The following is a 13,978-nucleotide window of genomic DNA, read 5'->3' as shown; positions in this document are numbered from 1 at the left end:
AGAGGGGGAGGAGAGTCTGCTAAATCAGATGCCTTTAGACCACAGATTCAGGAGGGTGGAGGTCCATCAGTATCCTCATGGAAGTGAGGTGGGAATCCCTTCCAGAGCTTTGTGCCCCTTGTAAGAGGGGACATACATAGGGACAGCGCTCTGATCCCAGCAACCACTCCTCCTCCCCTGGGAGGCTTATGGAGAGCAGGTTTGTAATGCCTTAGAGTCTTTTTACTCTGGGGTTCTGGAGATGGGTGGGTCAGCTTCTCCCTCCTCCTCAGCCTCTCCTTTGACAACTGATCTAGTTAAGTTAAACCGTTCGCAGATCTCAAAGTCCATCTGACACTTTGGCAGTTAAAACGTTCAAATCCGAGCCAGACAACAAGACCTGAGAAATTTCTGTCTGCACATCTGGGTGTAGGGGCAAGTGCACCTGGTGCCCTTCAGGAAGACAAGGGTCCTTCCTGAGTCTGTAGCAATCACAAGGACTTCTTTCATTGAAATGGGACAGTTTCCCCCACAGCTGCTTCCTGAAACAGCAAAAGGAGTTGAGCACAGTCTCTCTGGGTGGTCAGGCCATCACTGTGGGGCGGGTCAGGAAGCCAGGACTCAGGGAGAGATCTTCCTGTCAGCGTGGACTAGGGCAGGGCAGGATAAGGGGTTTGCTGGCAACTCTGCACCTTCCCCCATGCCAGCTCTTTGTGAATGCCCCCTGCTTCATCTTGCTTGGGCAGATTTTTGCAACTTCTCTCAGGCTCTGGGATGTAATTTGCTAAATGCTATTCACATCATCATTTCACATAGTTTCTAATTAAAGTATGACAGGACCAACCAACCAATCAACCAAGATCCTAACATGGAGACCCAACAGATAAAGGAGCCTAGAGCCCCTCTGGTCACCCGTTTTATAAATTTATTTATTTATTTTTGGCTGCATTTGGTCTTTGTTGCTGTGCGCGGCCTTTCTCTGGTTGCGGTGAGCAGGGGTTACTCTTCGTTGCGGTGCACGGGTTTCTCATTGCGGTGGCTTCTCTTGTTGCGGAGCACGGGCTCTAGGCGCGCGGGCTCAGTAGTTGTGGCTCGCGGGCTCTAGAGCGCAGGCTCAGTAGTTGTGGCGCACGGGCTTAGTTGCTCCGCGGCATGTGGGATCTTCCCGGACCAGGGCTCAGACCTGTGTCCCCTGCCTTGGCAGGCGGATTCTTAACCACTGCGCCACCAGGGAAGCCCTGGTCCCTTTTTTTAACATAGTCTCTTTAGACCCCAGAGTTTGTGGAGATAGAAGTGAAACCAAGCAACTCAGATTGGGACTTGAACCCACGTGCTGGGACTCGAACCTGGCCAAAACCTAGATTGGGACTTGAACCCATGGACTTTTTTTTTTTTTTTTAATTAATTTTTATTTATTTTATTTTTGGCTGCATTGGGTCTTCATTGCTGTGCGCGGGCTTTCTCTAGTTGCGGTGAGCAGGGGCTACTTTTCATTGCGGTGCACAGGCTTCTCATTGCGGTGGCTTCTCTTGTTGTGGAGCACGGGCTCTAGGCGCGCGGGCTTCAGTAGTTGTGGTGCACGGGCTTAGTTGCTCCACAGCTTGTGGGATCTTCCCGGACCAGGGCTCGAACCCGTGTCCCCTGCATTGGCAGGCGGATTCTTAACCACTGTGCCACCAGGTAAGTCCCAGTTGCATTGTAGTTTTAATTTGTATTTTCCTGATTACTAATAAGGTTGGGTGCCTTTCATATGTTTATTGGCCATCTGGATATCTTATTTTGTGAATTTCCTGTTCAAGTCTGTCAGTGTTTCTTTCGGGTTGTCTTTTTTTTTTCTTATTGATTGACAGGCATTATCTATAAATTCTGCATGTGAGCCCTTTGTTGGCATATGTGCTGTAAGGATCTTCCTCCACTGGGTGGCTTGCCTTTTCACTCTCTTAAAGATGTCTTTTGATGAGAAGTCCTTCTTGTAATCCAATTTATCAAATCATTTTTCCTTTAAGACAGTAATTCTCAACTGAGGGTGAATTTCAGATAAAATACAGGACCCCTAGTTAAATCTGAATATCAGATAAACAATGAAAACATTTAATTTTTTCCCAGGAAATTTTTGGGACACACACTATTTTTGTTGTTGTTGTTGTTGAATCTGAGATTCAATTTTAACTGTGTGTTCTGTCCCCCCTCACCAAACATGGCAACATTTCCCCCAGGGGACATTTGGCAATGTTCTGGAGACATTTTTCATTGTCATAACCGGGGCAGTGGTGGTGGTGCTACTGGCATCAGTGGGTAGAGGCCAGGGATGCTTTTAAACATCCTACAATGCATGGGACATTCCCCCACAACAAAAATTTATCCTGTTCAAAATATCAGTAGTGCAAGGTTGAGAAACTTGTTTTAAGGTTAGTAATTTTTGTGTGCCTTGAAGAAATCTTTCTAAACCCCAAGGTGATAAAGATACTCCTGTCATATTGTCTAGAAGTTTTATTATTTTATTTTTAATGTGTGGGACACCTGGAACTGATGTTTGTGTGTGTGTGAGATAGGGGTCAAATTTCATTTTTCCCCATGGATATTCACTTGACCCAGCAATATGCACTGAAATGAGTGTCCTTTCCCACTGCCCTGTACTTCCTCCTTTGCCATAAACCAAGTGTCCATGGATGAATGTGTCTTTTTCTGGACTCCGTTCTGTTTCATTGCTCTAATTGATTGTCTTTGCATCAACATCACATTGTACTAATTATAGTAGATTTAATAAATCTTGATTTCGGGGGGTATGTTAGTTTGGGTTTTCCCAGAAACAGACCCTGATAACAAAGACTTGAGTGCAAGTAATTTATTTGTGATGTGATTCCTGGAAGGGGTGTGGCTTTAGGACTGTCAACCAAAGACGTGAGAGACAGAACAGGCCAAAGGACTCAATGGAAGGTTCTCTCAGGGATTGGGTGCAGACAGGAAAAAGGCCCTATTCTCCACTCACCTCTTCAGATCCACCCTCCTCCCTGCTCTGTTACCCACCTTTTGCTTCATTTGTATCATTTTTTTTTTTAGATTCCACATATAAGCTGTATCATATGATATTTGTCTTTCTCTGTCTGACTTACTTAACTTAGTATGATAATCTCTAGATCCATCCATGTTGCTGCAAATGGCATTATTTCATTCTTTTTAATGGCTGAGTAATATTCCATTGTATATAAGCACCACATCTTCTTTATCCATTCCTCTGTCGATGGACATTGCTTCGATGTCTTGGCTATTGTAAACACCACTGCAATGAACATTGGGGTGCATGTATCCTTTTGAACTATGTTTGCAAAAAGCAGATTTTAGTTTGAGAACTTTCTAATCTGAATGGTCAGAAAGTGGAGTAGCCACCTTGCTTGGTGATCATCAGCTGAGGATGAGGTAGGAGGGTTTAAGCATTTGGTTAGAGTGGCAGGTGGGTAAGTTAAGTTCCTTTGAGTGAATTTTCTAGTTCCTGAGAAGATCAGTGACAGAGAGAATAGAACCTTGGTTAAGGGTCAGAAACTTTGTATGACTGTAGAAGTCCTTTTACCTTTCTGGGTTCTAATTACACAATTAGGGGTTTGGATTAGGTGATAGCAATGATAGCTAACTTACATTGAGCTCTTCTGTGTTTTAAGCAGAATATTGGTTCATTTAATGCTAACAACAGCTGTATGAGATGGGAACTATAAATACCTGTATTTCAGACATGAAGAAACCGAGGCGTAAAGACATTAAGTATTTTGCCTATGGTCGGCACATAGCTACTAAGTGGCAGAGCTGGGATTTGAACCTAGGCAGTCAGTTCCAGAGCTGGCATGCTTAACCACTAAACCATACAACTTTTCAGCGATAAGTCTTAGTGTTCCAGCTCTAATCATACTGTGCTTTTGGGGTTAAATGAAAAAATATTTGTGAACTTTGCATTATTCTATACAAATGACACAACTTCACATCTTGTATTTTTTTCAAAATGAGATTATTACCTGAATCAGGCAAAGCCTCATAGACTGTGAGCTCTGATAGGGCAGGCACTGAACCTGTCTTATTTACTCTTGTCTCCCTGTGCCTGGGACACTGTAGGTGCACAGCACGATTTGTTTATGGATTAAGGGCAGGGCCATGGCAGAGAGGCACATTTTTGCTCAAAAGGTGGCCAGCTGGGCGAGTCCTAGCCCCAAGTCCAGGGCAGGCTGAAGGAAGCCGAGGCTGCCTAGTGATGGGACTTCCAGTGGGCTCTGAGTCCAGCGGGAGGCTGGGCTGGATGTGAAGGGTTGGGCTGCTTTTGAGAAGAGGCCCTGTCTAAATCAGGGGTCTGATCCCCTCTCAGCCAGGGTAGGCGACATTGCCCTACTAGTGCCCTACTGCCTCTCTCCTCTGTGCCTCCCCACAAGTGCTGGGCGTTGTTGAGGTCACACAGACTTGGGCTTGTAGAGAGAGTGCAGTGCTTCCCTTGGGACCTGGGCTGGATTCTGATGAACCTGGGGACCTTGAGGACTGCCTGCCCAGCCCTGCCTGGCACTGAGCTTGCTCTTCCTTGGCTTAGGGCTGACATTTTTTTTTTTTGTCACGGATAGAGAAACTTTATTCAATATTTTATAACAACCACAATAACAGCAATCAGTAATAATAACAGTAACAACCACAATAATGACGACTAACAATATTGATGATGCTCGATATGATGATGATAATCATAATAATATATTATAATTTGATATTATAATATCAATACTTATAGGCAGATAGGCCAATCGCACATTCCTCTGTGAGTGAATGACCAAGTGCCCTTATTGAGCCTCATGGGTTGGTTTGGCGTCCGAATCATAGTTTTTCACCTTGAATTGGGTTCTGTGAAGACAAAGGCCAAGCAGCAGAAGGAAAAAAGCAGGAGGAAAGGAAAAGCACTGTTAAGTTGAGTGTTGAGCAAGGCGGGGACTCCTGGGACGACATAGGAGGTGAAGCCTGGCAGGGAGAGGAGACCAGGTCAAACAAAGCCTGCCTGCTTGCACCTCCCCGTCCTCTGCCCTGAGCTTGGACATCTGGCTCTCCAAGCCAGGTGGTGCTGGCCTCCCTGGAAGAAGGTGGGACAACCCCCCGCCCCTCCCAGGTTGACTTTATGCCTCCCAGGTTGGAAGGCATAAAGTAGCCTTCCAGCCGCTCTTGGTTTGCAGCTCTGTGCAAAGACCATTGGCTGCTGACAGCACCGCCTACAGCAATCATTACCTGCATCTCTGCTGGTGATGCACAGAAATGTCTTCCCACCAGATCTAAAATGAGAACCAGTTAACCTTGCAGTGCCTGGAATGCCTGTCTTCTATCACCATCCACCCAACATACAAGCTCTTTGGTTGTCTCCCACGCTGTCTTGCCTGCTGCTCAGTGGTGCCATCTGGCGGACATGTACCCCTTCCCAGCCCTCTGCGTTTGGAATGCTCTATTCCCCAGTAAATCAGCTACTCGACACCTGTCTTTTGCTGTGCTTTATTATTATCAAATATGCACGCAGATAGTTAAATCATTAAGTGATTCTGCAAGAACGTTATGAAAATACTAGCCCAATTCCCCACTTTTGATTTTTCCCCACACCAAAGGCTGTCATCCTGGGATCTCTCTTCACTTCTTGGTTTATGCTCTTGTGTTGGTGGAGCACATCCTCCAGTGCTGAGAAAGGGGGCTGGGAAGTAAACTATTTGAAAATGTTTTAATTTTATGCTGATGCAAACTTCTGTCATTCAGGTGTTGAATTTCCTAGACTGGTGCTCCAATTTTCTTTTTATTTCTCTAGTTTTTTTTCAGTCTTTTTTTTGCTCTAATATCTGGGAGATTTCCTTAGGTTTATCCACCAATTCTCTATATCAGGCTGGATGGCGAGGGCGCCAAGGTAACCAGGGGAATGATGGGAGGCAGAGAGGGAGGGAGACAGCTCCCATTGCCTTAGGTGAAGGCTCAGCTCTGGGTGGAGGTACACTGTTTAGCCTCCTCACTTCTTTTTTAAAAATTTAATTAATTAATTAATTTTTTGGCTGCGCCTCGCGGCATGTGGATCTTAGTTCCCTGACCAGGCATTGAACCTGTGCCCCCTGCAGTGGAAGCGTGGAGTCTTAACCACTGGACCACCAGGGAAATCCCTAGCCTCCTCACTTCTGTCCCTGCCTTTTTGGTAGAACCCAGGGAAGCTGTCTGCTTTGGACTGTAATTGTGTAGTGTTTGTGCTGGGCAGGTCCTAGGCTGTTCTTTTCCATGGCATGGGGAAATCCTCTTATATTTGGGCTAATTCTCCTGCAGATGTTGTAAAGTTTTCCTTCCTCTTATCAGACCCCAGCATCTGACAGCTGGAGCCGTGACTTTCTCTGCATCTCCGAATCAAATCGGCACTGATGGTTGATCTTGTCTTTTCTGGGTGAGCTGGTTGAAGAGATCAGTGTGGCATCAACAGCTTTTTCCACACTCTGTGTCCAAGAAGAGCTTCTTATTTTCTGGGCTCATGGCCCGGGGCAGACCCAGACACTGCCTTCAGGGCATCCTTAAAGTTCTCCCATAGCTGGTCCCTCCCAGCACAGCCTCTGGACAATCCTGAGGAAGTCTACCCTCCCCCATCTTCTTTCCTGGACAGCATGGCACTGTGTCCTGTGGTTTCCCTGCTCCCTGGGGACTGTGCTGTGTATGGGAGTAACAGGGATAAGATCATTCGCTGAGCATCTAAGCAGTTTCAGAAAGCACTTTTGTTTCTCTGCATTTTTCATTTTTTTGGTCATTTGTAAAAAATATGGAAATAATTTTAAAGAGAATGGATAAGCCATTTATTTAATTATAATTCTGACACAATTATCTCCATTTCTGAAGAATTCTGTCCAGTTTTCTCCCAAAACGTACAGTATTCCACACTGTTGCAGTCAAAGTGAATGTACATTTTTGAATATTCTGCTTTCTTCAATTCGCATTGTATTGCATTTCTAACTAGATTTGGAGTTAGGACTCCCAAGCTCTGAGGCAGGAGCAAGCGGGAGATGTTTGGCAGTCCCTCAGTGTGGGGAGCCTAGGTGTGGGAGGCTATGGAGGCAGGAGAGTTACTTCAGAAGGAGGAGCCAGGCAGGAAGGCCTGTCCTCCTGTCTCCTATAAATCAGAGTGAAGTCTGTTTGATGATCCCAGAACTGTGGCCCGGCATTCACCGTAGGCTCTAGTCAGGTATCCTGGGACTGGAGGGCTTCTGGGCTGGTTTCCCAGTCCTGGTTCCAGCGGTAGGTGGTGATAAGCATCAAGTATGTGGCAAAGAATGTTAAGAAAAGCTTTTGTTGGGAGGCTTGGCTTAATTTCAAAAATTCTGTCTAGAATTCTCTAGAAATTTGGGGTCACTCTGGTGTTAGTGACAGGCTGGATTTCAGGTGCACTCAGAGTTGGCTCTAGGGCCAGGTTTGGCTGAAGCCTAAGCATCCCTTTCCTGGGCTGGAGATATCCTACCCTGTACTGGCCTCTCATTCATTGGCCTGATACCTTTCATTTACTGTGGATGACTTAATTAGACCTGCGATTCTGGAGACCTGCAGGCCCATGATGCTTCCCACTTTGTCCTAAGGCCTTGGGCTCGGGAGAGCTCTCTGGGTTTTTGTCACAAACATGATTTTGGTGTAGATAAGAGGGTACAAGGGATAGAGACTGCCAGAAGCCATGGGACTGAGGATCACCTTTAGGGACACTTCTGATGAATCGATATTGGCTTATCTGTGACCTGGCCTGGTTTGGGTAGGTGTGGGGATGGTGGAAGAGATGGAAGGAAAGGAGAAGGTGGACGAAAAGTTAGAAAAGGAGAAGGAGAAAGAGAGAGGGCACTCATTTCCATAAAGCATGGCTCTTTTAGTTACTGCAGCTTTCACTGGAGTTACATGGAGTGAGTAAAGTTAAACGCCATGTTGCTGTGAGTCCGAATTTTTAGGAAGAAAATGCTTTCACCAAGGGAGGTGGTAAAGGCTCCATGAACTGGCAGTTGTGACTATCACCTGGCCATTTTGGGCTCCTCATATCAGTGGACCAGCAGGCAAAGAAAGGAGGTACTATACTGGCTGGAGTAATTGACCGTGATGCCTATGAGAAGCTAGGGTTGTTGCTGTACAAAGGGCGAAGAGAAGAGCATGACTTGAACCCAGGGGATTCGCTGGGGACATCCCTTGTACTTTAGTGCTCAGTGATCATTACAAATGGGCAACAGCAACTAGTCAAACCTGTCAAATATAAGGCAACTAAAGACTCAGCCCCCTCAGGGTTAGAGGTCTGGGTAACCCCAGCAGACATATAACCCAGGCCAACTCAAGTGTTGGCCAAAGGGGAGGGAAATCTAGAATGGGTGGTAGAGGGGTGAGATGAGAAATATCAATTAAGACCCGGGAACAGCTGTAGCACAGGACCCTGTAGCTTAATTTGCCAACCATCTTTAGGTCTTTTTAGGAGACTGTGATTGGCTATTAAACTGAAGGTTTGAACTGGTACCTTCCCTCTCAGGAAAGAAGGATGGGCATCTTGTTCTCAGGCAAGATCCAGATACTGTAAGAAGGTGCAAGTGGATTTGGGTGGCATAGGGAAGGCTTCGTCAGGACCATTTTATCCACTACCTCTGATCAGCTCAATCAGCTATACTTCCCAGCTCACACCATTCCCATGGGTATAAATCCCTGGCCACCACTACCTTTGCTAAAGACAAAAGAACGTCCGTGCAAGGCACTAATTGACAAGGAGAGACCACCATGCCTGTGCACTGACCCAAGGGCTCCCATGAAGGCTTAGCTTCTTTAGCCACATCCTGGATATGGGCTGAGTGATGCGATCTGGAAGTGCAAGGGTATTTACCCCCCACAGAGCAAACCTTGACCAACGGGAGAATGAATGGGTGTATGTGCTTATGCACAGGTAGGTCCATGTATGGTACTGAGTCAGCTATAGTTAGAATACCAGGGGTTTGGAGCCAGCATATAAAGGAAATAAAGATAGTTATTAATCCTAGCCTCTAGAATAACCACCATAATTATTTTGATGTTAATTTCTTCTAGTTGTCTTTCTATGCATACATACAATATATAATTACAAAAATTGAGATTCTACTACAGGGAGATATTTATGTTGCTTTTAAAAAGCATTCTATTACATTGCATTTTCCTACGTGATTCAATGTTTTGAAATAAATTTTTAATAACTTCAAAATATTCAATCATATGAATTTATTATTTAAACTTTGTTCCATGGCTGGGAATCTAGTTTTTCTACTACTGAAAATGCTGAGATTAAAATTTTTATTCATAAACTTTTGTGTATATCTCTGATTCTTTATTAAAGATGAATTTCTGGGAAGAGTTCACTTAATTGAAGGGAATCACCATGCCCTCAGAAGCGAGGAGTGGTATCAGCCACAGGCTCCTGCTGTGTCTGTCCCTGTCCCGCCCTTTTTCTCTCCTCCAGCCAGTCCCTCAACTGACAAGAGTTGGAGGCCAAGCAGGCTCTAGGCCTTCATCTTCCTGCTGGTTACGGAGCAGCCGTTTGTGGCTGTCGTTCTCGTGCAGAACTCGTGATGCTGTCCCTCCTCTTATCTGTTCCATGTTTTTGTTTTGCAGAAATGAGTGACAGATGATCTTCTCTGCCTCTCAGATCAAAGCTCCACAGATGGTAGATCTTTTCCTATCGAGGGGGACTGTGAGGAGGGCCCAACGCGGTGCCAAATGCATCTAAACTGGGGGTTCTCAGCTGAGGGTGATTCCTGCCCAGCTCCCTCACCCCTCCCCAACCACAGCCCCAGGGGACATACAGCAAAGCCTGGAGATGGTTTTGATTCATAAGTTGGTTGAGACGAGACTGTTGCTACTGACATCTAGTGGAGAGGTCAGGGATGCTCTAAACATCCTACAATTCGAAATGTTCTTAGTGATTCTGAATATCCTTAAAGATAAATCAGAGTTGGTGTTGAGTTGACGATGAAGGCAAGGAAGGATCTGGTGTAATTTCTTCTTTATGTTGGAAATACGGGTCCTGCCTCTCCAGGGAATCCCTTTCTCTTCTTTCTTTCCTATTTTTCTTCACCGTTTCCTCTCCGTCTCTGTCTCTCTCACAGACACATCACACACCCACCCCTTTCAAGGCTTATGGAATGCCTGACGCTGGGAGGAGAGAGCAGCAGAGAGAGGAGACACACGCTCAGGTCTGGAAGCGGGCATTTATTGGGAATTACTGGGAATTCTGTGATCTGGAGGAGCCTTCCTGAGGCTTAGGGATGTGGTGGGACTTGAGCAGGAACCAGAGGCAGATCCAGAGTGAGTGGCACAGAGAACCTGCTTGGATCCGGTTCCAGATTTCCCTTCAGGCTGACCCAGGTTCCAGGTTAATTCTCTTTCAGGACCTTATTGATCCAGGGCCGGTAATGGGAGATCCGGGTGAAGATGAGAGGGGGCTTTGCATCCGACTGTCCATAGGAGACAATGCCCTGGGCTACCCCAGCGCAAAGAAGAGGGCCCCCTGAGTCTCCCTGTGGGACAGAGAGGGAAAGGGAGAGAGAGGGGAAAGGTGAGCCAGGGAACCACCCACTCCTCCCCATGGTCCCAACTCTGAGTTGGTCAGACCTATTGGGTTAGCCAAAAAGTTCGTTCAGATTTTTCCATAGCATCTTATGGAAAAACCCGAACGAACTTTTTGGCCAACCCAATAGCATCAGTGGCGGGAACCCTGGTTCCTCATGAGGTTCTATGTCTCTGTCTGATGCTGCTTCTTGCTTTCCTTCCTGGCGCCCCATGACCCTGTGTAGCAGCCTGGGAGGGATAGTCAGAGACTGCATGGGGCCGCGGCAGGATGATCAGCACAGGGACGTTTCCAGCTCCTCAGTCCTGTGATCTCAAACTTTGTCACCGGCTGACACTCTTCTGACTCCATCTCCTTCCAGGAGATGTCCGGACCCTGAACAGTGATTGTGGAGAAGACCCTAGTCTGAGGATCACCTTAAATGCAGATTTTGTCTTCTGGGGATTGCCCACGCACAGTGGGAGATTGTGGTCAAAAGTAGTGAAGTGTCTGCAGGCCTGGGGCTCCATGAGTCTCAGCTTCACCTCTTGCAGAGTGTTGGAGCCCGGCTCCTGAACATTTGTTCTTCCCCAGCCAGCCACCCGGCACATTCTCCCGGGTGGGATGAAGTTGAATTGGGGTGGAAGGGGGAGTGTCCCCACGGCCAGGGTCAGGTTGGCTTTCCCCTTCAGCTGTGAAGGAAACGAGGGCTGTCAGAGCTAGAAATGGGCTTGGGGGCAACTGGAGGCAATCAGGGAGGGACAGGGCAGGTTGCTTCACATTACAGCCACTTCCAAGGGGGGGAGTTGAGGGGCGCTGTCCAGGGGCAGGTTGGGGAAATGTCAGGGCAATGGGACCTGAAGGAGAAGCCCTGGAGAACAGGAAGTGGAGAAGGGGAAGAAGAATTTCCACCTTCAGTAACATGATGTCATGGTGAACAATAGAGTCATTGTATTTTGGGTGAGGGAACTGTTTTACGACTTCAAGCTTCTGCCATGTGTCTTCTTTCTTTTTTATGTTATGGGCTCCAAGGGTGACCATTATAGACCTTTGTGAGGGAGAAGAAGGACAAGGTAAAACAGTGACAGTGTGATTTTCTCCTGAGATATGCCCATTCTGAGAAAAGGGGACAGAGTCTCTCCCAGGGTCAATGGTTTCTTCCCAGCCCCCCTTATCTGGGCCACTTGTGGTATTGGAGGGCTCAGGTTTTACTCAGGGAAGAGCTTTCCCAGGGAACAGAGACAATTTCCAAGACCCTTGGGACTTGCTGGGGACTGAGCAGGCCATGGAGGACCCAGGGGACAGGATTGGCATTTCCTAATCAGGGCCAGCCCTTTGGAGCCAGAGGTGTCAGAGGGAAGGGGGAAGTGCTGGTGTCTCATGTGGGTGCTGTTCTCTGTCTCCCATGGAAAGGATGGGTTCAGGTCCCTGGGAACTGAAGGCCAGTGTTCCTGGAAAGCACATAGAGGAAGTGGCCCAGAGAACTGGGTGGGACCCTGAAGAGTGAGTCCATATCTCATGTGCTGGGGTCGGGGAGAGGGAGCTACTTTTAGAAGAGGGGTGCTGGGATGGGGTCGCCTTTCCTTTGAGGGGAGCTGAGCTCACAGTGACTTAGTGTCAGGGGAGCTATTCAATTATGAGACCGATTTCCTTAAGCCCAAGTCTTTCCTCTCCTTGAAGAGACCCAGACCCAGGAGCTCCCCCTCAGGCCCCCCAGGGGGTGTCCCTGGTTGCCCCTCTGGCTGTTTACCTCCCATTTGGAGATAAACAGGACCCTGTTGTCTCACTTTCCTGCACAGTGAGCAGCCGTCAGGACAAAGTCCCTTCTTATCAGGAAACCACCACAAGCCACCAGCGTATCCTGGGGAGTGACAATTTCCAGGTGGGCCCTGTAGGGGCGGGATTGTGGCTTGCTCTCTGTGCCCCCGATGATGTCGCCTGGAACAGAGAACCCCAGGGCTTGAACACAGAGAATGCACAAGCTGGGTTAAAGTTGGGAGAGGCTTTTTTCGAATGCATCCTCCTCCTGTGATCTGCCCATCCTCCCTCTCTGGTGGCTCTGGTACCTGCTCTTCTTCCTCCAGGCACGGCAGCCAGCTCGGCCTCAGATGCCATGCCGTCGTGTTTCACCTCGGATTTCCCCCACTCCCATTCTGCACCTGCTCGACTCTCCTCTGTCACCGTGCAGGACAAGCTCTCCAGGTTCCTGTCTCAACCGTCTTCATAGCCCGTGAGTGCTCACAGATCGGCCAAATTACAAGGCCAGAAGGTGAAGGCAACACAGGACTTTAAGCACAGTGTCACACGTTATATAAAGAGATGACACCCCCTTCATCCTGCCTGCTCTGGGCTTTCCCCCCATCAAAGTGGGGTTCCTTGTTCCTGGGAACTACCACAGGCTGCAGAGAATGGGTGGCCACAACCCCAGTGGAAACTTCACTCTGGGCTCTTGGGGAGAGATCTGGGGTTCTGTTTAAGAGTCAGCTACTTTCAGACTAAAATCTTATTTAGTCTTGATGCTGCAGCTTCCAGATGGAATGACCCCAACACTCACCAGCTTCACCTCTGGAGCAGAGGAGGAAGAGCAGCAGGGGGAGAGGAAGATGATGCATCTTCTCAGAGAGGCCGTCCAGGACAGGTGCCTCTTCTATTTTCCAGTCTTGGGTTTATAACTCCCAGCAAGTGAAGGCAGGGCAGGGCTGGTAACCACAGGAACTGCATGGTCACCTTTTCTTCTCTCATTCTGAGCTGGTTATCTTTCTAATCAGAGGTTCCCCCAGAGATGCCCTCTGTTTTGCTGGAGACAAGGTTGAGTCCTGAACTCCTGAGTCTTGGCTTCAGGGATGAGCTCTCAAGCCTGGTGCCTCATCTGTGGTGGGAGATGGAGGGATCATGTCTTTCCCAGGTAGGGAAGCTCATTAAAGCCCCATCAGAGACATGGGTGGGGGAAAGTCTTTACACTGCACATTCAGAAAGCACATGCACTTTTACGGCCATGACCCACAGTAGGAAATACATTTTGCAAAACGACCCAATGCATATACTATATTTATGTGTGTGTACATGAACATAAACTTACACACATGTGAATGAATCAAGAGTTTCAGGAAAAAGCTATTCGGGGTCTTTTGTGTTTCTATACAAATTGTAAAATTTTTTGTTCTAATTCTGTGAAAAATGCCATTGGTAGTTTGATAGGGATTGCGTTGAATCTGTAGATTGCTTTGGGTCTACATAGTCATTTCCACAATACTGATTCTTCCAAATCAAGAACATGGTATATCTCTCTATCTGTTTGTGTCATCTTTGATTTCTTTCATCAATATCTTACAGTTTTCTGAGTACAGGTCTTTTGTCTCCCTAGGTAGGTTTATTCTTAGGTGTTTTATTTTTTTTTTTGATGCGATGGTAAATGGGATTGTTTCCTTAATTTCTCTTTTTGATCTT

At 47.2% G+C, this 13,978-nt stretch overlaps 2 protein-coding genes across 6 annotated transcripts in view; one reads left to right on the top strand and one right to left on the bottom strand.

Moving 5' to 3' along the window:
- LOC137766473 (cathepsin G-like) overlaps nt 1-13,978 on the top strand; it is a 29,222-nt gene that overhangs the window by 1,519 nt on the left and 13,725 nt on the right. The window contains exons 1-4 of one of the 5 annotated variants that reach the window (XM_068546823.1): nt 9,614-9,649; nt 10,092-10,178; nt 12,616-12,761; nt 13,057-13,169. The exons of 2 other annotated variants lie outside the window; for them this stretch is intronic. The gene's annotated coding sequence lies outside the window, so the exon portion shown is untranslated. Of the gene's footprint in view, nt 1-9,613; nt 9,650-10,091; nt 10,179-11,388; nt 12,762-13,056; nt 13,170-13,978 lie in introns of those variants that run through there. 2 more of the 5 variants (XM_068546813.1, XM_068546832.1) reach the window with 2 other exon arrangements.
- Nucleotides 10,359-13,143, bottom strand: CMA1 (chymase 1). The gene is made up of 5 exons (XM_068546865.1): nt 13,086-13,143; nt 12,319-12,469; nt 11,444-11,579; nt 10,969-11,223; nt 10,359-10,502 (listed from the first exon to the last, which is right to left on the bottom strand). Exons 1-5 carry the CDS (start codon nt 13,141-13,143, stop codon nt 10,359-10,361), a joined length of 744 nt encoding a protein of 247 aa, XP_068402966.1.

This window comes from Eschrichtius robustus, chromosome 1, assembly GCF_028021215.1.
Source record: "Eschrichtius robustus isolate mEscRob2 chromosome 1, mEscRob2.pri, whole genome shotgun sequence".
NCBI classification, from domain to species: Eukaryota; Metazoa; Chordata; class Mammalia; order Artiodactyla; family Eschrichtiidae; genus Eschrichtius; species Eschrichtius robustus.
The sequence above is the reverse complement of the archived record's forward strand: the minus strand, read 5'-3'. Positions and strand labels throughout refer to the sequence as shown.